The sequence below is a fragment of the Arachis hypogaea genome, chromosome 13 (genome assembly GCF_003086295.3).
Source record: "Arachis hypogaea cultivar Tifrunner chromosome 13, arahy.Tifrunner.gnm2.J5K5, whole genome shotgun sequence".
Lineage (NCBI taxonomy): Eukaryota > Viridiplantae > Streptophyta > Magnoliopsida > Fabales > Fabaceae > Arachis > Arachis hypogaea.
Genome location: NC_092048.1, coordinates 8,018,433 through 8,041,517, shown reverse-complemented (window position 1 = coordinate 8,041,517; position 23,085 = coordinate 8,018,433). Strand labels below are relative to the sequence as shown.

At 36.5% G+C, this 23,085-nt stretch overlaps 5 protein-coding genes across 9 annotated transcripts; 1 reads left to right on the top strand and 4 right to left on the bottom strand.

Annotated features, from left to right (window-relative positions):
* The first annotated feature begins 1,234 nt into the window (after window positions 1–1,234).
* On the top strand, window positions 1,235–3,737 carry LOC112736941 (B-box zinc finger protein 19). 4 transcript variants are annotated; one of them, XM_072213110.1, is made up of 7 exons: window positions 1,235–1,461; window positions 1,554–1,731; window positions 2,252–2,348; window positions 2,441–2,556; window positions 2,649–2,897; window positions 3,048–3,136; window positions 3,355–3,737. In XM_072213110.1, exons 2-6 carry the CDS (start codon window positions 1,639–1,641, stop codon window positions 3,129–3,131), a joined length of 639 nt encoding a protein of 212 aa, XP_072069211.1. In that variant the 5' UTR covers window positions 1,235–1,461; window positions 1,554–1,638; the 3' UTR covers window positions 3,132–3,136; window positions 3,355–3,737. The 4 variants fall into 4 exon arrangements, with proteins under 4 accessions (XP_072069211.1, XP_025642408.1, XP_025642409.1 ...); XM_025786623.3 differs by lacking the exon at window positions 3,355–3,737 and having other exon boundaries at window positions 3,048–3,322; XM_025786624.3 differs by having other exon boundaries at window positions 1,362–1,731.
* A 2,003-nt stretch (window positions 3,738–5,740) lies between these two features.
* On the bottom strand, window positions 5,741–9,331 carry LOC112736939 (fructose-bisphosphate aldolase 1, chloroplastic). The gene is made up of 6 exons (XM_025786621.2): window positions 8,341–9,331; window positions 7,792–8,061; window positions 7,050–7,159; window positions 6,737–6,827; window positions 6,373–6,642; window positions 5,741–6,293 (listed from the first exon to the last, which is right to left on the bottom strand). Exons 1-6 carry the CDS (start codon window positions 8,671–8,673, stop codon window positions 6,015–6,017), a joined length of 1,353 nt encoding a protein of 450 aa, XP_025642406.2. The 5' UTR covers window positions 8,674–9,331; the 3' UTR covers window positions 5,741–6,014.
* Window positions 9,332–10,494: 1,163 nt separating this feature from the next.
* LOC140172901 (fructose-bisphosphate aldolase 1, chloroplastic) lies at window positions 10,495–13,296 on the bottom strand. Of its 2 annotated transcripts, none has more exons than XM_025786620.3 (6): window positions 12,484–13,296; window positions 12,044–12,313; window positions 11,567–11,676; window positions 11,390–11,480; window positions 11,022–11,291; window positions 10,495–10,942 (listed from the first exon to the last, which is right to left on the bottom strand). In XM_025786620.3, exons 1-6 carry the CDS (start codon window positions 12,664–12,666, stop codon window positions 10,664–10,666), a joined length of 1,203 nt encoding a protein of 400 aa, XP_025642405.1. In that variant the 5' UTR covers window positions 12,667–13,296; the 3' UTR covers window positions 10,495–10,663. The 2 variants fall into 2 exon arrangements, with proteins under 2 accessions (XP_025642405.1, XP_072069208.1); XM_072213107.1 differs by having other exon boundaries at window positions 12,480–12,982.
* An 850-nt stretch (window positions 13,297–14,146) lies between these two features.
* On the bottom strand, window positions 14,147–18,386 carry LOC112736937 (endoglucanase 24). Its single transcript, XM_025786619.3, has 4 exons — window positions 17,648–18,386; window positions 15,666–15,965; window positions 15,142–15,303; window positions 14,147–14,977 (listed from the first exon to the last, which is right to left on the bottom strand). The coding sequence occupies exons 1-4, from the start codon at window positions 18,056–18,058 to the stop codon at window positions 14,369–14,371; spliced, it is 1,482 nt and encodes a 493-aa protein (XP_025642404.1). The 5' UTR covers window positions 18,059–18,386; the 3' UTR covers window positions 14,147–14,368.
* A 2,284-nt stretch (window positions 18,387–20,670) lies between these two features.
* On the bottom strand, window positions 20,671–22,512 carry LOC112732537 (uncharacterized). The gene is made up of 2 exons (XM_072210520.1): window positions 21,724–22,512; window positions 20,671–21,312 (listed from the first exon to the last, which is right to left on the bottom strand). The coding sequence occupies exons 1-2, from the start codon at window positions 22,510–22,512 to the stop codon at window positions 20,671–20,673; spliced, it is 1,431 nt and encodes a 476-aa protein (XP_072066621.1).
* Between the last annotated feature and the right edge of the window lie 573 nt (window positions 22,513–23,085).

The following is a 23,085-nucleotide window of genomic DNA, read 5'->3' as shown; positions in this document are numbered from 1 at the left end:
TTCACTACACACAACACAAAATCAGCCACTCTCCTACCACATTGTCATGGGAGGACAACCAATTTGGACTCAACCAATAAAACCCAATCAGACATAAACCAAAATATTCAACACCAATGAATTCTATTGCAGTTTTCTTCATTTTTTTTTTGGTGACTCAGTTTTCTTCATTTGTAATTTCCCCCTAACTGTTGATGAAGCAAAACTCTTTTGTGCGGCACATTTTATTTTATTTTTCTTTTAATAAAGACAACAAAATTATAAATTACTCTTTTAAAAAAGTATTTAATAGTAGAAAACATAAATTGATTACAATATCTTAGACTTAAATAAAATATATAACATTTTTCCTAGTTATCGAAATTCAAGTATAAACATGTCTTGATGAATAAACTATGATCATTCTACAACTGCACGCTAGCTTGGCTTATAGCTTTGCTTCCTTTTTTTCTAGTGTTAGCCAAATCGAATCCAATTTGATCCGTGTTCATTCATAGAAAGACTGGTCTGGCATTTTGTTTGTGTTAGATTTTTTTCCATGTTTTCTCACTAAAAAAACCACTAAAGTTTAAATTTATAAAAAAATGTGGATCAAACTTTTTTAATACTTTTTATATAATAGATGAATTAGTGGATTAAAAAAGTATTAAAGTAGCTAGTATTTCTATTTATATTTATATTTATCTAGGCAAGATGTTGGGTTTTACGGGTACATGAACTGACCGAAGCAACAATTGGTAGTTTGATACAAATCGATTTATTTCCACCACAGATTACCGATTAGTGATTTGTTACATTGATTATTAATTTATTATCTCAAAGACAATTCCATTATTTTCAATTTTTATTCCACTTGTAGTCTGTTTCTTTTTTAGTGAATTCCACTTGTAAATAGGATGGGATTTATAAATAGGAGGCATATTTACGGTTTTACCCTGCGGGAAAAGTGGATTATAGTGGAAGGTAGAATAAAAGAGAGCAATTGATAACAAAATAAATAATAAAGTCACAAATAAATTCCGGAAATTAAAATTTTGGATAAATTAATTTAAAAAGATACTAATAAAATTTATGATAATATATGCGAATAAGATAAAAAAATCTTAATTTAATATAATTTATTTACAATTATTAAATTCTTTTTAGAATTAATATATACAAAGTATAAATTTTAGTTTATTTGGCACTTTTTGCTAAACTAAATAAATAGCCAATGAGTAATAGCTCAAATGGCATAGTCTCCTCATACTCAATTAAGAAGTTGCGGGTTCGAGTCTCCTATCTTTAATAAAAAAAAAATAAATAAATAAATAATAATAATCAACAAGTTATAATTTAAATGGTATAATATTTTTGTACTCATCTAAAAATTTCGGATTTGAACCTCCAGTATTTGAAAAATAATAATAATAGTGAGCGACGAATAGGAAGCAGCAAGGAGCCCCTGACCCTGCTTTCCAAGTTTGAACTTCCTTCTTCCTCATTCCTTCTATTTGTTATTCTTCTTCTGTTAATGATGCTAACTACCTGAACCACTTGTTCAAATCGCAAAGTTATTGCGGAGGAAGAAAGAGCGAGAAAGCAGTGCAGCTGAAGAATAATTGACGTTTGAAAGGCATAATTATTAAGAGAGCGACAATGAGAACCCTCTGCGACGTATGCGAAAACGCCGCTGCAATTTTATTCTGCGCCGCCGACGAGGCCGCTCTTTGCCGCTCTTGCGATGACAAGGTTTGACTTCAATTTTATCAAGCTATTGTTCTTCCGTTCATTAATGTCTAGTCATTTCGATTATTTTACTACACAAATTGAATTGTTATGGAGTCAAAATAATAGATGAAATTATTGTATACTAGGAGCCTAGGACAAGTATATTGCATCGTTTGACTTGATTCACTTATATGAATAGAATTCACGCCATTGCTTGGTAAACAAGATCTAAAGCTTTTCTCTATTAATCTACTGGTCCACTGAATTGAGTTTTCTTTTATTTTATTTTATTTTTATCTTGAGTAGGAATATTGGAATTGAATTGTGTTATGTTATGTGAAGTTGGATTTAATCAAAGGACTAATGAAGTCATAAGTTCGTTAGATATTGTTTGCAGTTGATTATATAATTCATAATTTTTTTTCTACATTCATCTCATTTTTAGATTGTTAGTTTTTGGTTCAAGAATAAAACAATAAGATGGTTGGAAACTGTAGATTTATATGACAAAATAAACTTGTGATTTACATTTGAGTTTCAGGTCCACATGTGTAACAAACTTGCTAGTAGACATGTTCGAGTTGGACTTGCTGATCCTAGTGATGTTCCTCGATGTGATATATGTGAAAATGCACCTGGTATTTATATGGATTCCTGACCAGATTGTGCATTTTGATATATAAGACCATAACTAAATACTATTTTTTATCATAAACATTTGTACATGTAGCTTTCTTTTACTGTGAGATAGACGGTAGTTCGTTGTGTCTACAATGTGATATGATAGTACATGTTGGTGGTAAAAGAACTCATGAAAGGTATCTCTTGTTGAGACAGAGAATTGAGGTATGTTTTCAACTGTAGAAGAACAAAGAATAAAATTTTAAAAAAATTCTAGCTTGTAAGTTGAAGGAATGTTTCTTGGTTCTTTGTGGTAGTTTCCAAGTGACAAAACTGGTGGATTGGATGAATTTGGATTGCAAACTTTGGATCAAAATGAACCAAGGAGAGACCAGAGTCAATCAATCAAGCTAAATGCAAGAGATAACCACCAGAGTCACAATCACAAGGTTATATCAGTTACAATGCTAGAAAATAATATTGATGGTCATAGAAAAATGGACAAAAAACTGTTTGATCTTAATACCAGGCCACAACGGATAAATGGTTCAACATCAAACAACCTGGTAATTGTTTTTCATTCTCTAGAGTTTTATGATTCAAAAAATATTTTCTAGATTTCATTTCATGACATTTGATTAATTTATTGAGCATGTGATGACTAATGTTTTGATAGTTCAATTGAATTAATACATATTCTGGTTTTTGAGAAGCAGGATAAGGATATATTGGGCAGTAATAATCATGATTCTATTGGTGTTGTACCGGTAGAATTGTTCAAACAAGAAGCTGAGAAGTAATTAAGGTATAACATATGGAGTGAACTTATTGCATGTCTTATGAAGTAATAAGATTATCTATTAAGTGTTTGAGTTCTAACCAAATTAATCAAGAAAAAGAGAAATATTATTATAAAAAAATGAGTTGTAATAAACTAGCACATGCATAAGATGTTTTCATTTGTAAAAGAATATCGACCTTTGTTTTTTAATACTTATTTCTTCGCATTTTTTTTTATTGTAGATATCACTAGAGAATTGACTTCCATGCTTACTGAGGGTTTCAATTCTCACTCAAATTTATTTATCTAGACCATTGATGTTTATAGAAATTGCATTAACCCCTGTAAAAAGTTTGGTAGATTAAGAAAAATTTCGAAAAGTCTATCACTACCAACAAAAGATGCTTATTTGACGTTAAATGGATTTGTGCTAATCATGATTCATGATATTTATCATGACTTGAGATAGGATAAAGATTTTTACAATAGGCACATAAAATCCTCCTCCAATAATTGTACCTCTTAATTTATAGGCCTAATTTTTTATTTACAAATTACGTATGGTCTGTCATGTACGCATAGCCACAGTTGGTTGATCAATCTAATTTTATTGCAGTTTAATGAAGGTTCATGAGCTATATTATAGTCTAGCTAGTATTCAGGTACACGAGAATTGGAGTGAAAACTAATTTGAGTTAGCCCTTGGACCGATATATGGAAGAAATAATACACCAAAATTGTAAGAGTTTATTAATAAAAATTTCATTAAACAAAAGTTTTGATACAAGAGACAATAAAACTAACTATACAGTAGTAGTGCATAACAAATTTGTCAAAGGGACCAAACAAGTTAGTTGAAATCCTATGGAATAGGTAATTACTATAGCAATTGAAACTCATATTCAACTTATCAACTATCATATAGACTCACTCACAAGTAGAAAACTAAAGCTGTGTTGAGCTCTTTTGGTTCCAAAAAGAAAAAAAGAGTAGTCATCAAGCCCCATATCACAACCTTTTCCGACGAACCTCAAGCAATCTTTCCACTATAAAATTCAGTTATGTACACAAGGCTCTCTCAAATTTGACATATTTGATATTTCATTGTGACCCATAATTTTTTAAAAGTTGCAGTTTTATCCCAAGAGACCGAAACAAATTACATGCAACTCTATCAAACTGAGAATTAACTTAGGCCTATATTTTCTAGTTATTTAACTACAATTCCAATAGAACATTGTAATTACATACACCCTAAACAATTGGGAAAATGAAAATACCGCAGTGGTTCAAACCTATAGAATTAATAGAAAAACCCCGTTCCACTCAGTTCTGCAATTAGCACTATCGCCGAGCTCCAGTGACCATCTTTAACTCACCCCCCCCCCCCCTCCCCTTCTAAATTTTTTTTGGTATATTCCATTATTCCTTCTAATTTTTATTTATATCATATTTTTTTCCCCGAATAGAAACAGGAAAAGGCTGAGGCACCAGTAGGTTCTTTCAAATGGGCCAAATCCGTATGATAAACTCATTTACCTATTTAAACGAGCGGGTTTGTTTCTCAAATTAAACTTGTTTTAACTTTTGGGTTATACGGACCAACTCGTTAGCTGATGGTCCATTTAATTTTTGTTTTTTGTAATATAAAAAAAATTAGCATTTTTAGACAATATTTTTTATGATCCAATATTTGGAAAGTTGACCCATCAATTTTTTAAAAAATATTTATTTAAGATTTTTGACTTAAAAAATAATATTTTTGTCTATATATTTTTAAAAAATAACAGAGTAAATAGGACAATTTATTTAAATTATTGAACTGATTATAAACGGTCTGAATTGAATAATTACGATCCATAAACAAAATGAACTTAAACAACCAATCTGTTTAACATACAGCCTTATGTGGACCAGGTCTAAATGGGCCGATCTGATCCGTTTTACAGCGGTAGGCACCACTAGATTGATTAGAAACCTCCAACAGTTCGATGAAATTAAGTTCTAAAACATACACAAATTTGTGGCAAGGGTTCTTCACAGGCCCAGCTTACACATCACAACCCACTGTCACATAAAAAATTCAGTTTTAAAAAAGAACAGTACATATTTGTAGCCACTAGCCACTAATGAAACTGACCACATCCTCCACCCCCCCCCCCCCAAAAAAAAGAAAAAAGAAATCTGACCAAAAATAACATTTTTGTTTTAATAAAAAATGAGGCAGGCTTTGTTTCAATAACCTTTAATTAACAATGATGTTGACCTGCAAATCTACCTTTTAAGTTTTAATTTTGATGTATAACAAAGAAAGCTAGAAATCTTTTACATTAGAACCGAAAGGGATATTTTGATTAAAAAATGTTCAATTCTATAGTTTTCATTCTTTTTAGCATTGATCTTAAAGAAGTATTTTGACCTTCATTCTTTTGCATCAGTCTTTTAACTTCAGTCATATAGTTTACTTCTTGATGTATTTAAAGACTTATAATGTGTCATTAACAGTATTTGATGAACAAACTTAGTAATTTATTTGACCGTTCTAAGAAGATCGAACAACAAATCATACTACTAGAGAGGATTTTGGCTCTCAACCAAGTGACATGTTTTCTAGTTAATTAATTACTCTTTTAAGTTGAAATTCAAACATTTTACTATATAATGATGCATATTCAAGTACATGGCTCCTAACTTATGGCAAAAGGCTTATTAAGTTGTAGAGTTGCACTTAACCATGAGCAAAACAGTCTCCATGAACAAAAATAGTCTCCAAGACTAGAACATTACAACTTTTACACAAATCAGTCTTCCATTCCAATCTTTCCCTCCACATTATGTTGCTGAACATGTATATATATATATATATATATATATATATATATCAGATTCACCACTCAACATCTTAGTAGGAGTAGCCCTTCACAAACAACTCCTTCTTGGCCTCCTCAGATTCGCCGTCGCCGGTGTACTTTCCGAGCTGAGCAAGCGAGTTGGACTTGGCACGGAAAAGGAGGGCATCTTGAGCAGCCTTGACATTCTCCGGACGGCCTCCCCATGTCTTCAAGCAAGTGTTTTGGAGGGCTCTGGCATATGAGAAGGACACATGCCATGGGTTTGGAGATTGGTTCATTGCATTCAAGTTGAGAGTTGCTTCCACCTCAGATTGTCCACCAGACAAGAACTACACAAATTTGTACTTTTTCTTAGTACATCAACATATAAAGAACAATGTAATGATGGAGTTTGGCAGTGTTACTTACCATAATTCCGGGGACGGCCGGGGGAATTCTGCTGTGAAGAAGCTTGAGTGTGTAGTCAGCAACTTTCTGAGGAGAGGCTCTGTCCTTGGACTCGGCTCCAGGAGTAACCATGCTAGGCTTAAGGAGGATACCCTCAAACTGGACATTGTTCTCAGCAAGGTAGAAGAAAACCTCAGCCCAAACCTTTTTCGCTACCTCAAAAGTCCTGTCAATGCCATGTTCACCATCAAGCAAGATCTCTGGCTCCACAATTGGAACCAAGCCATTGTCCTAACCATTGAACCAAAAAAAAAACAGCTTAGAAGACTATATAAATACAACTAAGTATTCTTGAATAACTTGAATTGTTTCTTTAATTTACTACCTGAGAAATGGCTGCATAGCGAGCCAAACCCCATGCTGCTTCCTTGACAGCCAAAGCAGAGGGACCATTGGGGATGCTCACAACAGTGCGCCTGGTTTATAAATTAAGTCATTATTAATGCAAAAATTATCTTAAAATTTCGATTTGAGATACGAACCTTAAAAATCTATTATTTTTGGCCATCACTTCCCCATCAACTTAATCTTTTTAATCTAGTAATCCAACAATATATTTTATCCCATACTTTTAAACATTAATGGCTAAACAATAAATTCTGATGACCCTAGAAAGAGTAGAATATGCAGAAACTCACCATTTGGCGAAACGAGCACCTTGCTGGTAGTATGCGGCTGAGCGAGAGGCAAGACCATCCAAACCTTGGCACCATGACTCATCATTGGAACCAGCCAAGGGCACCAAACCCTGTTGTTTTTAACGCATGCATAAACCATGTATTAACAAATACAATGGCATGAGTAAAATTCTAAACTTGTATATCATAAACCATGTTTTCTTAATAAAATACTACACACCAAGGGAAAATCGTTTGCTTTCTCTCTTTCATCTTACTACTTGTGCGTTTCACACACATGTACTACACAATGACAACGACAATGACAATCATACAACAAGCTAACTTCAATTATGGTATATCAAAAGTGTTATGTACATGCTAAAAATCACCCAAAATATATTTGTATGTAAATACATATATTGTTTAACTTATTTTTAATATATATTTTATATTTTAATATGTATTTTATACATGTGATTGATTTGATGGTTGATTTTTAGTGTATAAGTAGGATATTTGATGTTAGAGATATATTTATATCATTCCTTCAATTCTTTACTCTACTGGTTAAGGCATAAAGGTAATCCAAAACAGAAAAGACGCTAATGTTAGAAAGAAAAAAAAAATCCAAACTTGTCTTATTTAAGATTAATTAATTCTAGTAATAATTAATAAATATTAAATAAGAGAATTTTTTGTTGTTTTTGGCTAATTTTTTTGTTGTCAAACATTTCAAAGAAAGAAGACACATTGAGCTTACCTTGTCGACTTTGATACCAGGAACAATGCTTTGCTCTTTAAGTAAATCAACAATTTTCTTGCCATCAACGGTGGATTGGTAGAGAGTTTCTTCAAAGAGAATGGCACCGGAGATGAACTGACCAAGGCCTGGTGCTGCCACAAGGAGGGTGCGGTATGCTTGGCGGTTAGCTTCAGTGTTCTCTAGCCCAATTGAGGCCAAACGCTTCCCACAGGTTGCATTTGACTCATCCATCGCCAAAATCCCACGCCCAGGTGAAGCAATAGTTTTCTAAATATATTATACACGTACACATTCAAAAGATTACACGGTTGAAGAAGATTGAAGCAACAATTTCAAAACCATGCTAATGTAAGATGTAAAACTACACGCCCTCTGAAGTTCATAAATGGAGCTACTCTTGGTTCGTAGTTGGTAAAGTAAACCATGCTTTGGTGCAACATAAGTTCATAACTAAAGTACTAGAAATCCAAAGTGCAAAGAACAAAATGAATTATGGGGGTGAATCATTATCATCTAGCATTCAAAACAATGTTTTATCGTTCATACCGCGGTCTTGACGAGCTCCTCGGCATAGGAACCAGCTCTGATGGTGAGTGCTGATGGTGATGGGGCGGCAGAGTTGGTTCTTGCAAGAGACACTGCAGTTTGGCGAAGTGTTTGGCCTTTAACCCACTCAGACTTGTCAAGAACTGGGGATGACTTGAGAAGAGTTGCTGATGCTGAGGCCATTGTTTGTTTCAATGCAATAAAATGGTATGAATCTGCCTTAACAAGCAGCAACACAATAATCTTATCCCCTTCAGCAACCTCTTTGTGTGCCTTTTTACCACACATGCACTCTGTTCTCTCTATATTTATAGTTACCAAGTGATATCTCATTTGAGGCTCATGTCAACCAACCTATCCTCACCTGACATGTGGATGATAACTCCTGCTTACTTGGCATTTTCCATTGTCAAAAAATTCCTAGGTGAATACATTACACAAGTTTACCATCTCATATTTAAACGCACTCTTAATAACAAGTAGTAAAAATACTATTTTTATTACGAGTGTGTTTAAATATAAGATGGTAAACTTGTGCTCTTACAATAATCTCCTGCATTAAGTGGTTGAAATGGATGGCTCTTTGCTCACCTTGTAAAAGTTAACAAATAGACTTGGAATTTGGAAATAAAAGGTAGAGTTTTTTCCCCACAATTGTGCTGCTATTAGTGACAAAGGTGTAACATGCATCCAAAAGGGTACAAGTTAGTGGCTTTTGTATGGAAAAACCAGTGTGCGGTTATAACTAGGCTTGATGATGATGCAATTTGTCTCCTTCTAAAAGATTTTATGGTCCTGATTTAGTCTCAGATTTTGGAGAGATTGAGGTCTCCAAACTATGATATTCAATGGCCAAAGTCACAAATATATTTACTTTTCCTTCTTTGGTAGTAGGGAAACTATCAAGTCTATTAAGCAATCGCATGTAGATTGGTAGAAGCAAAAAGAATAAAGAAGACAGAATTACCAAACCTATTTGAAGGGAAGGTACTTAAGTTATCTGCAAACTTTGGTTAAAATAAAATAAGAATCCAACTGACATGGTTCTTGAAGTTGGCAAACTAATGAACATTATAAAGTGCAAACAGAACCAAGATTTCAACCCTACACATTACCAAGTGATAGCTTCTATAAAACTATTTTATTTATTATTATAATCCAATCTAGTAAGGGCACTCTTGGTGATTAATCAACATTCTACTACAGTAATCTACTGAGTGTTTTATTTCCTATTCTAGTATTCTTAGCATAGAAGAGTACAAGGAATGAAGTACAAAACCATATTCAATATCTATCACAAAAGAAAAGACAGGTGTGGAGAGAAGGGGGGGGGGGGGGGGGGGGGGGCATTAAAAGAATATCCTTTGCTAGATATGCATAGTTCACAACTTGATCAAATCTTACACATCATCATTCATCCTTTGCTGATGTAATTCTTGAGTGAAAAGTTGAAAATCATGATTCATGAGTAAAACTAGAGAAAAAGAAAAGACTATGTAAACAATGTAAAGGCCAAGAAGAGAGGGGCTCTCAGGTGTTTTTTTGGAATTGATATTGTGTTGAGCTTGAGTCTAGTTTAAGAGGTTAGTCGTGTCGGAAGGCCACTAGATATACATTAGTAAAAAATTTCATTTCTGGGAGAAAATTCTTTATTAAGAAGAGAAATATTTTGTGTACTTATTTTGTCTCGTATATCTGACACATAATTTTTTAAATAGATGAAAGTGAAAAATCTTTTATATAAATTCTACACTATATTTAATAACAAAGAGATGTGTAACCAACTTAACATATATGATAAAAGGTAAATATTAATAACCCATTTGCCTTTTTAACAAGTTAGAAGAGTAATATAGTTGAGGTTACAATTTTGTTGATTTGTTATCCCAAGACAGATCCTTGACTCTTTGTAGCTTATGATTGATCACAATTAAGTACATGGGAAATAAATATGGGAATGAAAAAGTTCAGTTATCAGTTTACAGCTTCTGTTAGTTCTAGCTAATGATTAACTGCATTATGGTTCTTGCATCTAAATAAATTAAAGGAGATGGGTATATACTCAAGGTCATAGTTAGTTCTTTGAAGGAGGGCTTTCATCAAGTGCAGAAATTCACTGTATGAAGATGCATATATATCCAAGGACACAGCTTCTAACTCATAGCAAAAGGTTTATTAAGTTGTAGAGGTGAAAGTGTTCATAAACAAAAATAGTCTCCAAGACTACATAAAAACATTACACAATTTTACACAAATTAGCCTTCCATTCCATCTTGTTTTTGTTGCCTAACATGTATCATATCCATAACCACTATCAAACATCTTAGTAGGAGTAGCCCTTCACAAACAACTCCTTCTTGGCCTCCTCGGATTCACCCTCGCCGGTGTACTTTCCAAGCTGAGCAAGCGAGTTAGACTTGGCACGGAAAAGGAGGGCATCTTGAGCAGCCTTGACATTCTCCGGACGGCCTCCCCATGTCTTCAAGCAAGTGTTTTGGAGGGCTCTGGCATATGAGAAGGACACATGCCATGGGTTTGGAGATTGGTTCATTGCATTCAAGTTGAGAGTTGCTTCCACCTCAGATTGTCCACCAGACAAGAACTACACAAAATTGGACATTTTCTTAGTACATCAACATATAAAGAACAATGTAATGATGGAGTTTGGCAGTGTTACTTACCATAATTCCGGGGACGGCCGGGGGAATTCTGCTGTGAAGAAGCTTGAGTGTGTAGTCAGCAACTTTCTGAGGAGAGGCTCTGTCCTTGGACTCGGCTCCAGGAGTAACCATGCTAGGCTTAAGGAGGATACCCTCAAACTGGACATTGTTCTCAGCAAGGTAGAAGAAAACCTCAGCCCAAACCTTTTTCGCTACCTCAAAAGTCCTGTCAATGCCATGTTCACCATCAAGCAAGATCTCTGGCTCCACAATTGGGACCAAGCCATTGTCCTAAGCATTAAAAAGAATGCACATCAGAAGACTGTATTTATAGAAGTGAAACCAAAATGAAAATCTCTTTATGTAACTTAGTGTTTCTCACTTCTCACCTGAGAAATGGCAGCATAGCGAGCCAGACCCCAGGCTGCTTCCTTAACTGCAAGAGCAGAAGGACCATTGGGGATGCTCACAACGGTACGCCTAATTTATGAATGAAATTGAGTTTGGTATAAGTTTGATGTTGCTGCCAAAGAAAAAGAGGACAATAACAATAGGCAGAAACTCACCATTTGGCGAAACGAGCACCTTGCTGGTAGTATGCAGCTGAGCGAGAGGCAAGACCATCCAAACCTTGGCACCATGACTCATCATTGGAACCAGCCAATGGCACCAAACCCTGTTGTTATTGCCACATAAACCACTTGTTAAAGTGTAGAATGTCATAAATTATTAAACCACATCTCTAAAAGATAAGGTGTCTTAAGAATTTTTAAGTGCTAAACATCTCTCACCCTATCAGCAAGTTTTTTGGGTTTCTAATATGGTATCAGAGCCTATTCCATCCAATGGGAGGTTACATGTCCCACATCTCTATCATCAATCAAATCAAATACTACCAAGTTCACATAAGAAGAGTACAGGAATTCTAGAAAAGCTAACAACTTTTGATTAACAGTTGACCAATATATCAACTTTTTTTTTTCTTATATTGTACACATAAGTTCAGTATAATTTGAAAGGAAATTGAAATAAAAAAGGCTTACCTTGTCAACTTTGATACCGGGAACAATGTTTTGCTCAACAAGTACATCAACAATCTTCCTGCCATCAACGGTGGATTGGTAGAGAGTTTCCTCAAAGAGAATGGCGCCAGATATGAACTGACCAAGGCCTGGTGCTGACACAAGCAGGGTACGGTATGCTTGGCGGTTAGCTTCGGTGTTCTCTAACCCAATTGAGGCCAAACGCTTCCCACAGGTAGCATTCGACTCATCCATGGCCAGAATACCACGCCCCGGTGAGGCAATAGTTTTCTGCATTCACATCAACAATTTGAACTAACTCAACATCAAAACAAATAAACACTACTAATGATATGTTAGTTGTAAACTCGTGCAGTTGTCTTCACGTGAAATTGTTAGTTGTAAACTTTTAAATTGTTATCTACATGTGAGTCTATCCTTGGTTAATGATTGATACATACGGCGGTCTTTACGAGCTCGTCGGCATAGGAACCAGCTCTGATGGTGAGTGGTGAAGGGGTGGCAGAGTTAGTTCTTGCAAGAGACACTGCAGTTTGGCGAAGTGTTTGGCCTTTAACCCACTCAGACTTGTCAAGAACTGGGGATGACTTGAGAAGAGTTGCTGATGCTGATGCTGAGGCCATTGTTTCAATGCAAGAAAAATAATGAATATGCCTAAACCAGCAGCAACAACACAAGAATCTTATCCCCTACAGCAACCTCTTTTAGTGTGCCTCTTTACCACACATGCATGCTCTTCACACAGTTTATATAGTTACAAAGTGATATCTCATTTGAGGCTCATGTCAACCAACCTATCCTCATTTGACACGTGGATGATAATTCCTGCTTACTTGGCATTCTGAGGTACGTTCTTTGGAATGGATGGTTCCTTTCAAACCTCCCCAAAAAAATTAAATAAATGAAAAATTAAGAAAATGGAGATATTTTTTTCTCCCTTTGCGTTACTAGTAGCGACATATGTTATGTATAGCATTCATCCAAAAGGGTACAAAATAGTAAGAGTGGTTTCTAGGGGAATACAAGTATATGCGGTTATAATTTACCTTATGATTATCTTGATTTGTCTTCTTCTTAGTGGTCTATGGTCCTGGTTTAGTTATAGGATCTTGTGAGATTAAGGTCTCAAAACCATGCTATATTGCTATGTGAGTTAGTTACTTGCGGATTTAGACCTCCCTCCCCTGCCACACATGCCAAACTGCAATTATATTCATTATTCAATGACCTTGGTTAAAATGCAGCAATATCAATAGTTATGAAACATTAGAAGATTCTGGTTAACAAAATACAAGATTAACTTTTTTTTTTTTTTGGTCAGGACAAGATTAACTTCAAAAAGAAAACTTGGTTCATCCCGGCTTAGACTGAACAAGAGATGGATCTAATCCACCAAAGGAAGCCCAATACCTTGGTTTGTCCTTACATCTCGTTGGCCCATGAAGTTTCTATCTGGATTCTATCATTGTCAAGCCCAAAAACTAACCCCTATGTTTTGAAAAATGTAGTTCCAATACCAAAACACAAAAGAGAATATATAGTTCGAACAAAAAAAAAAGGGGGTAAAGTATGTTTTTTTTGTCCTTAATGTTTGCGATTTTTTAAAAAATACGCTCAACATCTTTTGATTTGTGTCAAAATTACTCTTGTACATTAGTTCATGTAAAATTTTAGGGACAAAATTAAAAACTTTGGGAGATAGTTTTGGCACAAATTGAAAGGACAAAATTGAATAAATCGAAAACGTTACAAATATTGAACAAAATTAAATAGGTATTTTTGAAAAAAGTCACAAATATTAGAGACAAAAATCATACTTTATCCAAAAAATTTTATTTAGCTGAATTAGAGAATAAAAATGTGAAGTTTAAGATTTAGAATTTATAAAAACTCATAAAGCCTAGCACTGGTGATAGTTACTTGGGTTACTTAAACTTCATATCCTGAATTCAATTTTTTAGAACTACATGTATATAGCAGGTTTTATGATCAGTCTTCTATTCTCAACAAACAAACAGATATTCAAGAGTTTACACCTTTTTGAAAAAAAGTTAAAATCTAATTCTAAACTGAGAAATAATAAGAACATGTTTGTTCCTGCGGTTTTGTTTATAAGTAATTAGAAGTTTGATTCCCCCCTTATAAATGAAAACAAAATAAAAGTCACAAGGAGCTTTTGTGACTTCAACTCAATTCAGTTACATTTCTAAAACACGGGCAAAGCCTCTTCTATCTTGAATTCCCTCAAGATGAGAGACATCTTAATCTTAGCCCTATATCTTTCTTTAATTTACAAAAAATAACTTGTATTTGTTGACACATGAATTAACTGAAGTTAGGATTAGCAGCAAAATATGCTAGAACACCAATAAATGGTGCATTGATGTATGTGGTTGGCTCGGATTTTCTAAAATCATCCCTATTATCCACATACACATCATCTTCCCCAGGTCCTCCAACGATGGCTCCCACAAGCACATTTGGGTTTGGATCAGTGGAGTTGTAGTACGTTGAACCTTCCTTGCATGCAATAAACTGAGGATGATCCTTGATGGAAGGTAAAGAGGAGCCACGGTGATGAATGCGCTGCGGATAGTAGTTGCTATATCCAACCATGTACGATAACCCCATTGGATTATCACCCAGAATGTAATCAACTTGCCTCTTAGCATGTTGCCGAAGTGTTTGAGCGCTAACCACAACATTCCCACAATTGAGGGACTGTGACGTGTGATCCAAGTAATTAGCATAAACCAACTCAAGGAATGAAATTGAAGTAGCATGTTGCAAGTTACTCCCTCCGGGCCTAAACAAAAGTCCACCAGGAGTGTACTCTATGTGTGAGCTAGGAGATTCGGGTATGAGCGTGCACATGAAGCTATCGGCTGACGCCTTGAAGGATTCAAGTGAGTATAGATTTCCTTCAAGGACTTCCTGGGAGAGAAAAGGAGAGGGATTGATCAATTTGATTATCAACAAGATGCACGTTGATTTTAATTTCTGTTGGTATGATTTGTGTACATTTTTGGTGTCACATTAAACTTTTGTGATTTTAATGTGTGTGGTTTAGTGGAGCAGAGGAGTAATGAGAGGCTGACCTTGGAGACAAGAACATTGAGGCCAGCATGCTTGTTGTCCCAACCAAATTCATTGATGTTGTCGTCAGCACCAAGCGTTTTGCCATTGGTTTGAAGGTAGTTGAGGAAATTATCATCCTTCGTGGCCCTTCTTAGCCATGCCGCACCCCACAATAACTCGTCCTATCATGTCACAAGTCACAAATTCCGTTAATGCATATTCTATTCAAATTCAATTACTATATATCAGCAGAGTAAAATAGTTTTACATGTTATACCAATGGTGTACATTATATCTGCACACAAATTTCTTTTGAACTTTGTCAATGATGAGCATAAATATAAAGAAATTAGAATGCTAATTGGATTTAGCTATGATGGCTACACTTGTATTTATGCTAATTAATCTATTAAATTTATCATTTGGATGCATCATTTTCCTTGTCTCTTTCATTGAAAAGTTTAAATCGCTATCCTACCAATGCTATTAGTCTCTAGTATATCCAAAAGGCAAAAGCAACTTATCCAATAATCAAATTAGTTACCTGATATCCATCAAAATCACAATAATATGGGCAAGCACTATACTTAACATTGGCATTGTCACTGTAAGCACCCCTGTAGTTATCTGCAAATTGGAAGGCACTAATAGCATTCCGTAACAATGTTTCTGCATAACCCGGGTCAGTTGACCAGAATACCAAGGATGAGGCTGCAAGCGCGGCCGCGGTTTCACCGGCAACATCAGAAGCCGCGTTTGGGGCATCAACAGCGTACACCGTCCTGGCTGTGTCCATGTCCTCAGGCCTCTCCCAACAATCATGGTCTGAGCGTGGATCCCCCACCTATGCAATTATTTTAAAGGTCCTCATAAGACATAATAATTATAAGAAAACATTGAATTCTTGTTAATGCTCGCAATATTTTAATTACAACTTTTTGTTTAATCGTATTAAGATCATTTTCAAGAGAAATTTGTAAAGGGGACATAGCAAAAACTAACACATGCAAAGTTAGCAACAAATGAGAAGTGAATGGTATAAAGCACAAGGGAACGTGGGGCATCTTTATGCTTATTCCCTTGTGTGTAAACGACGTATGCTTGCTTCCACATTAAGTCATTAAGAATTGAAAAGGAAAGAATTCTCAACTTGTAAATTTCTAAGCCTATGAATTTCAAGACCCAATTGTGGTCCACGTTCATGCATAGTTGAGAAACTATAACTAACTATGACCGCATTTGACAAAAGCAAAAGTGGCCCATTTGTGGACATTAAAGGATGGGGATTAAGCAAGACTTTTCTCAAAAAAAAAAAAAGTGTCTGATCAATTCAAGTTTGTTAGTCATCACTCATTAAACCTTGACACTAGTGTAGGTAACACACTACAAATAGTAGAATATGACACTATTATTGTACACATGCATGTATGTATCATGTATGTATGTATGTATGTATAATTTTTTTATTCAATAGAAATTAAATTGAAACTAATAGGGGTGGGTTTAGATTTGGATTATCCAGGCTGTGCCCTATGAGGGTTGAGTGATGAATCATGAATGATTGAAAAGGTGCATGGTGCTGGGCTGCTGGCCCTGTGGTGTGGGTCCAAAGGATCAATAGCAGACAAAAGGAGACCATGTTCCCGCCACTTGTACGGATTAGTTGAAGCCTCTCTTGAATTCCCAGACGACCTTCACCCAACAACCCAATTTACCAACTCAACCACTTCAATTAAATTGCAGTATATTTCTTCCCAAAAAAAATATATTTTTAAAAATTAGTAAGGCAAAAATAAAATAATTTTTTTAATGTTAGGAAGATAAAAGAAGAATCTAAATTTATTTTATTTAGTATTCAATAATTCTAACAATAATTGACGAATATTAAATAAGACAAATTTTAACTATTTTTAATAATTTTTTTGTTACTAAATATTTTTATTTATTTATTTATTTTATCAATTTTTTTAAAGAATTTGATCTCCCGCTAGTCGGAGCATTAATAAAAAGTAAATGTATCTCATCCAATTAAAAAAAGAAAACACTGAGTATTCCACACTTTCACGTGCAATGATGAAACTTTAATCAACATTATTAGAGTGGGCCATTTAACAACAAATTTGTTTCCTTTTTCAATTTTTCTAAGCAAAAGAAAATTAATAAAATTGACATTCCATTTCTGTAAATTAATAAATATAAATAGAATTTAATTTTGGTTCACGCAATAAGTTTATACTATCTTCATCATATTTTCTTTACAAATAAAGAAAAACCAAATCAACTACGCATTACCGTAATTATATACTCGTTTTCTAATCCAAATGACATATATTCTCTTACTTGAGGCAACTTTATTCAAGCATTAGAGATCTTATGCGAATTATGATTTTCCTTACACCTATTTTTCTACATCGTTAATAAATTATCATGATTACAATTCATCGTTTTACTTCTTAATCTAGTGTCGCTTAAATTCGATTATAGTTAAAACAAAAGAGCAACTTGAATTAGGTAGAGAAATGAAACCTGAACAAAAATTCGATTAGGCTGAGAAACGGTCTTGAGCAAGTAATCAGTAGCCCAACGGATTGCAAGCATTGCGTTTCTGAGTTCATTGGGAGGCATGATGGCACCGAACTCAAGGACGCTCCAAGCGAGCATAGTGGTGGTGAATGCCATCGGAAACCCAAACTTGATGTTGTCGCCGGCGTCGTAGTAACCGCCGACGAGATCGGCGTTGTAGGTCCATCCGTTGCTGAGTCCGGAGTTGCTACGCCAGCTCATCCTCTGGTCCTGCGGCAAGAACCCTGACCTCTGCCCTTCAAAGAACAGTACTGCCTTCGTCAACGCGTCTTGGTAGTCGTGACTTCCACTCGCTAACTTCGCAGCCATCAAGAATGCAAATGCAATGAGCGCAACTACAAACACTCCCTTCATCTTTTGAGCGCAGAATGTTGTAATGTTAAGAGTGTGCAGAGAAATGGCGAAGGTCAATTATGGTATTTTATAGCTGAGATCGCCGACAATTGAATTACTAGTGGCCGTGGGAGAGAGAGAGAGAGAGAGAGAGAGAGAGAGAGAGAGAGAGAGAGAGAGAGAGAGAGAGAGAGTGAGATCACATGCTGTTGCTAAATCTCCTCGGAGTGCACAAATGCGAGTGGTTCTCTTCAAGAAAAGAAAAGAAAAGAAAAGTGCGGTATTTGTGGGTCCACTTTCCAAGTTCTAAAATTTATGTCTTTTTGTTAGTTGATTTCAATGTGAATTCAGACTGTTAGAGTAAAGGTCTTAGTAAATTTGTGAACTAAATCCTCGTAGTGGTCCTCCAGATTCAGGCCGTGCATCAATTTAGTCCCTAAGATTCTAATTGTATTGTTTATGTCCCTCAGATTGCGGGCACCATAATGGTACTTTGAAGATTTTCCGGCGTGACTCAGCGACGGCGTTGCTTATGTGGCACAGCCACTGCCACGTTGGACGCCGTAGTGTACAGATGACGTGGATTGTTTGGTAAAATTTTTCAATGTAGTCCCTGTCTTCATATTTAAACCCTAAAATTTCGTTGGCCTTCCCTCATTATGGTTCTCTCCAGCAACGTTTTCTTCTGCATCTCTTCTGTACACCAGTAGCTGTCCCCCATGAGAGGAAGTGGGAGCCATGTTGCAGGAAGTTCCAACCGGTCATCGTCGACGGAGAAATGGAGAAGAAGCACGACGCGAAGCAGGCAGGGACGGGTTCCGGACTGGTGCGGCTGTGGTTGTCGGCTGGTGCTAAGGTGGTCTGGGACGGAGTCGCATCCTAACAAGCCCTTCTTTGGTTGCCCCAACTATAATGTGAGTAAAGTTAAATAATTTGTAGCTGATTGAAAATTTTTTTTTTTGGTTGATTATTTTGGTTGGTTGCAGACAAGTGGAAAAATATAGTGTGGGTTATTCGTCTGGGCTGATTCTGTGCAAGAGGAGGTGTCTGAAAGAGCTGTTGCAGGAGATGATGATGGTGACAGGAAGATGAACTTTGCATGGCGGATGGGCAAGATGGAGGCAGACATTAGGAATCTGAAATTCATAACTCATGTTCTTGGATTTGGGTTCTTAGTAGTTGTTGTTTTTGTAGGATTGGTGCTATTAAAGGGTTGAGAACATATCAATGTAATGTAGTTCCCAAATTAATGAATGAAAGTGTTATGTGGTAACATAACAAGGTTTGTGTAAATGATCTTAGTTTGATATAATATAATATCCTGTTGGATGAAGTAAAAGTACTTGTAAATAAGTAACAGAAAGATTGATCCAAACCATGGACAGTATTAATTGATCTATACCAAAATATGGCAAACCATTCATAGTTTTAACACATTACAACCATAAGTAATTGAACAAGTAGCATGACATACTTGATTAGTAATCAACAAAATGAACCATTGTTTAGAGTGAGCGCAGTCACTGTATCTTTTAACAAAAAACAAACACTTGACAAGCAAAATGTCCTAATGTCCTAATACGAAAGTTCACTTCTTCCGGGGGTGCTTAAATCCAGGAGTCGGCACGAACTTCAGAAAATTTGTGAATCGTAAAGCAGTGGTAGAACTCGCACCCTTCATTGGGTCCAGTGTTGTAGAAGGGGTTGTTGGTGGTGACCTTCTTCTAGCAGGCAGTTTGGCAGGTCTTGTGGCTGGTTCCCCGGTTACTTCAGTGAACTATACAAATTTCAAACCAGAAATAAATACCAAACATTGTCACCCAGTAAACTATACAAATTAGAAAGGCTTATTATAGAATTAATATTGTACCTTTTGAGAGTCTTCTGGTTCAGAACAAATTGGCTGTGAGATATCAATTTCTGAAGCTTGACCAATAGGAGCAGAATTGATTGTAACATTAGCAGTAGCCGTAGCTGTAGTAGTAGTAGTTGCAGTTGCAGTGGCACTGGCAGATGCAGTGGCAGTTGCAGTGTTAGTTGTGGTGGCCTAGGCAGTTGCAGTTGCTTGTGCACTAGCATTTTTAGGGTCTTTAACAGCCTCTGCTGCCTTTGCAGCAGCCGCAGCATCAGCTGCAGCTTGAGCAGCATCAGCTGCTCTTTTCTTTTCACATCCTCTCTTGGTGTGACCTTTTTGCAAGCAGTACTTGCAGGTGAAAGGCCGAAGCTGACTTTTCAAGGCTGTTACTGGCTTAGATTTCTTGCTAGAACTTGTGTCTTCATCGGAGTCCTTCCTCCTCTTTGTTTGAAGATTCCCTGGCTTCCTCTTGATTGGTGGTGCCAATGGCTTGTTAAACTGACTTTGTTCCCAGAAGGCTTGGCCAGGTATAGGATTGATGTGGTACTTGTATGTTTCCTTGTAAGACTCCATGGTTATCAACTTATGGCAGAAATCCTCGGGGTGCTTGTTGACTCTGGCCAGTGCTGCACAAGCATGAACGCATGGAATCCCTACAAGTCCAGTTTACATCCAGCTTAGGTTAAAACAAAATTTATAACACTAGTGTAAAATTCAATGAGTAAAGGTAAGTGGATGGGAGAAAATAACCTGTTAACATCCAGAACCGGCAGGTACATTATCTTTTCCCCAAGTCCACCACATGGTTTGTAGGGCGCCCATGGACCTCAAACTTCTCATATCCAGTATCTCCAGACCATATAGCATGCCAATGTCTGGACTCTTTCCTCACCTTTTCTAATCTACTTTTGATTACGGGTGGTAACAACCCCAGGTGATTGTCCAACTTAACCTTGTTCTTAGCCATAGTCCTCATGACAAACATCCTCACCTCTTCTAGAAGAGTAAGTATAGGCTTGCCCCTTGCTTCTTTGATCTTTGAATTGAAAACCTCACAAGCGTTGTTGCAAATCGAGTCTAATTTCGGGTTGTGCCTGAACTGTGACCTCGTCCATGCCTCCCTTGGCCACTTGTCAAGATACTTCCATGCGTTCTCATTCAGCCTCTTTATCCTATCCATGTATTCCTGAATTTCAACAGTTAATAGTTGGGAAAAAAGTCCATGTAAGCTAATTGCAGTTGCAGAAAAAGTAGCTTTATGTACCTTAAACTCTTGGAATGTTGTAGCTCTAGCACACTCCCATAACAGTCTCCTAAGCTCCAGGTCCTTCCACTGCTTGTTGAAATTTCGCCACAAGTGCCAGACACAGAATCGGTGGCCCACATTAGGCATCACGGCTTTCATGGCAGGCAGTAATCCCTGAAGATAGCAAACAATATGTTACCATAATAGTCCCTAACTTTGAAAGTCGATCACCATAATAGTCCCTAACTTTAAAAATCGATCACCATAATAGTCCCTAACAGCACACCATATAGGTATAGTATGTAATGAAAGATTTATATCAGAGCAGTAATCACAGTATGGCAGTAGACCCTAACAGCACACCACAAAGGTATAGTAAACTGCACTTTATGCACTAAACAATTATACCAAACAATTATATCAAACAATAGTATACCACAGAGGTATCATCACAATATGCACAACAACAGAGGTATCATCACAATATGGCAGTATACTGCACTTTATGCACTAAATCATGCTAACACAGTTTTACAAATTAAAACTTATGTGAGATTAAGGATTAAGGTTACAGTAGGAAATTACCTTTTGCATATCAGAGATGAAGTTCCACCCATGGGTCTTGTAGTCTCCAAGATTCTCATGTAGCAACTCTAGAAACCACTTCCAATTCTCAAAGTTCTCTACTTCCACAACTGCCCAAGCAATAACGTAGACATGATGATTAGCATCTTGTCCAACAGCAGATAGAATTTGCCCCCCGAAAACAGTTTTTAGAAAAGCTCCATCAAGTCCAATTAACGGACGACAACCAGCCTTGAAACCTGACTTGCAGCCACTCAAGCAGACATACATCCTCTCAAATATGACCTCACTACTAAGCTGTGGCTTTGTGCAAATCTGAACAGTTGATCCCGGGTTGGTTTTCAATAGTGTTTCACCATAGTCCCTAAGCATGGCATATTGCTCCTTCGCATCCCTATAGACTATATTTATAGCATCACACAGTGCCCGTGATATAGAGTTCCTATTGAGCGACAAGTCATATTTCGTCTTGAAATATGTTGTTGCCTCACAGTTCCTGAAATTGGGATATTTCCTTAGTTTTTTTACCAACTTACCTGCAACCCAATTTCTATTTGCTGTCCTGTTCTTATCCTCTCGTGGACAAGTGTGGTCATTGAAGAAAGTCTTAACTTGCCAGCAACTGTCTTCGTGGTCCCTTGATGCGTACACAACCCACTTGCAATCCTTCACCTTACATATTGCCCTTACCCTTTTTCCGTCGTTCTTCCTAAACCTCATCCGTCTCCCTTCTTGTATAGTGAACTCCCTCACTGCCTCCTTGAACTCCCACTTAGTATTGAATTTCATCCTGACTTCTAAATGTAGTTCCCGAACCTACCACCCTGTCTAAACACCGAAAATACCTCCTCCAAACTTTCTTCTCCAATCAGCTCATCCTCTGAATTAGGTGGTGTTTTCATCTCCAAAGAGTGCCACAAATTGCCACCATCCGATTCTGACCCCGGATCAAAAGCGTCATGATTATCCCCCTTTAGACCTCCCCCCACAAATCCGATGTCCACATCTTCATCAGAAACGTCTTCCACAAATCCATCATCATCAACACAGACCTTGGCCTTCCCTTTTTCCTTTCCACTATCTGCCTGGACCTTCTTCCTTGCATTGGGTTTCTTGACTTTCTTCTTCTGTGAAGGAACTGTATATCCAATGCCTGATTCATCCGAGCTATCATCCGGCTCTTGTGGCTTATAGGCCTCGTCCTCAGCACTCTCATAGCTGTCATGAGAGTCTGAGTCAGAGGATAAAAGAACATGATCACCAGCATTTCCCTTTGCTTTTGAAATACCTTTCCCTACAGACCTTAGACAATATCTCCTAGTCCTAGTTACATTGTTCTGTCTGGGCATGAGTTTGGGTTTG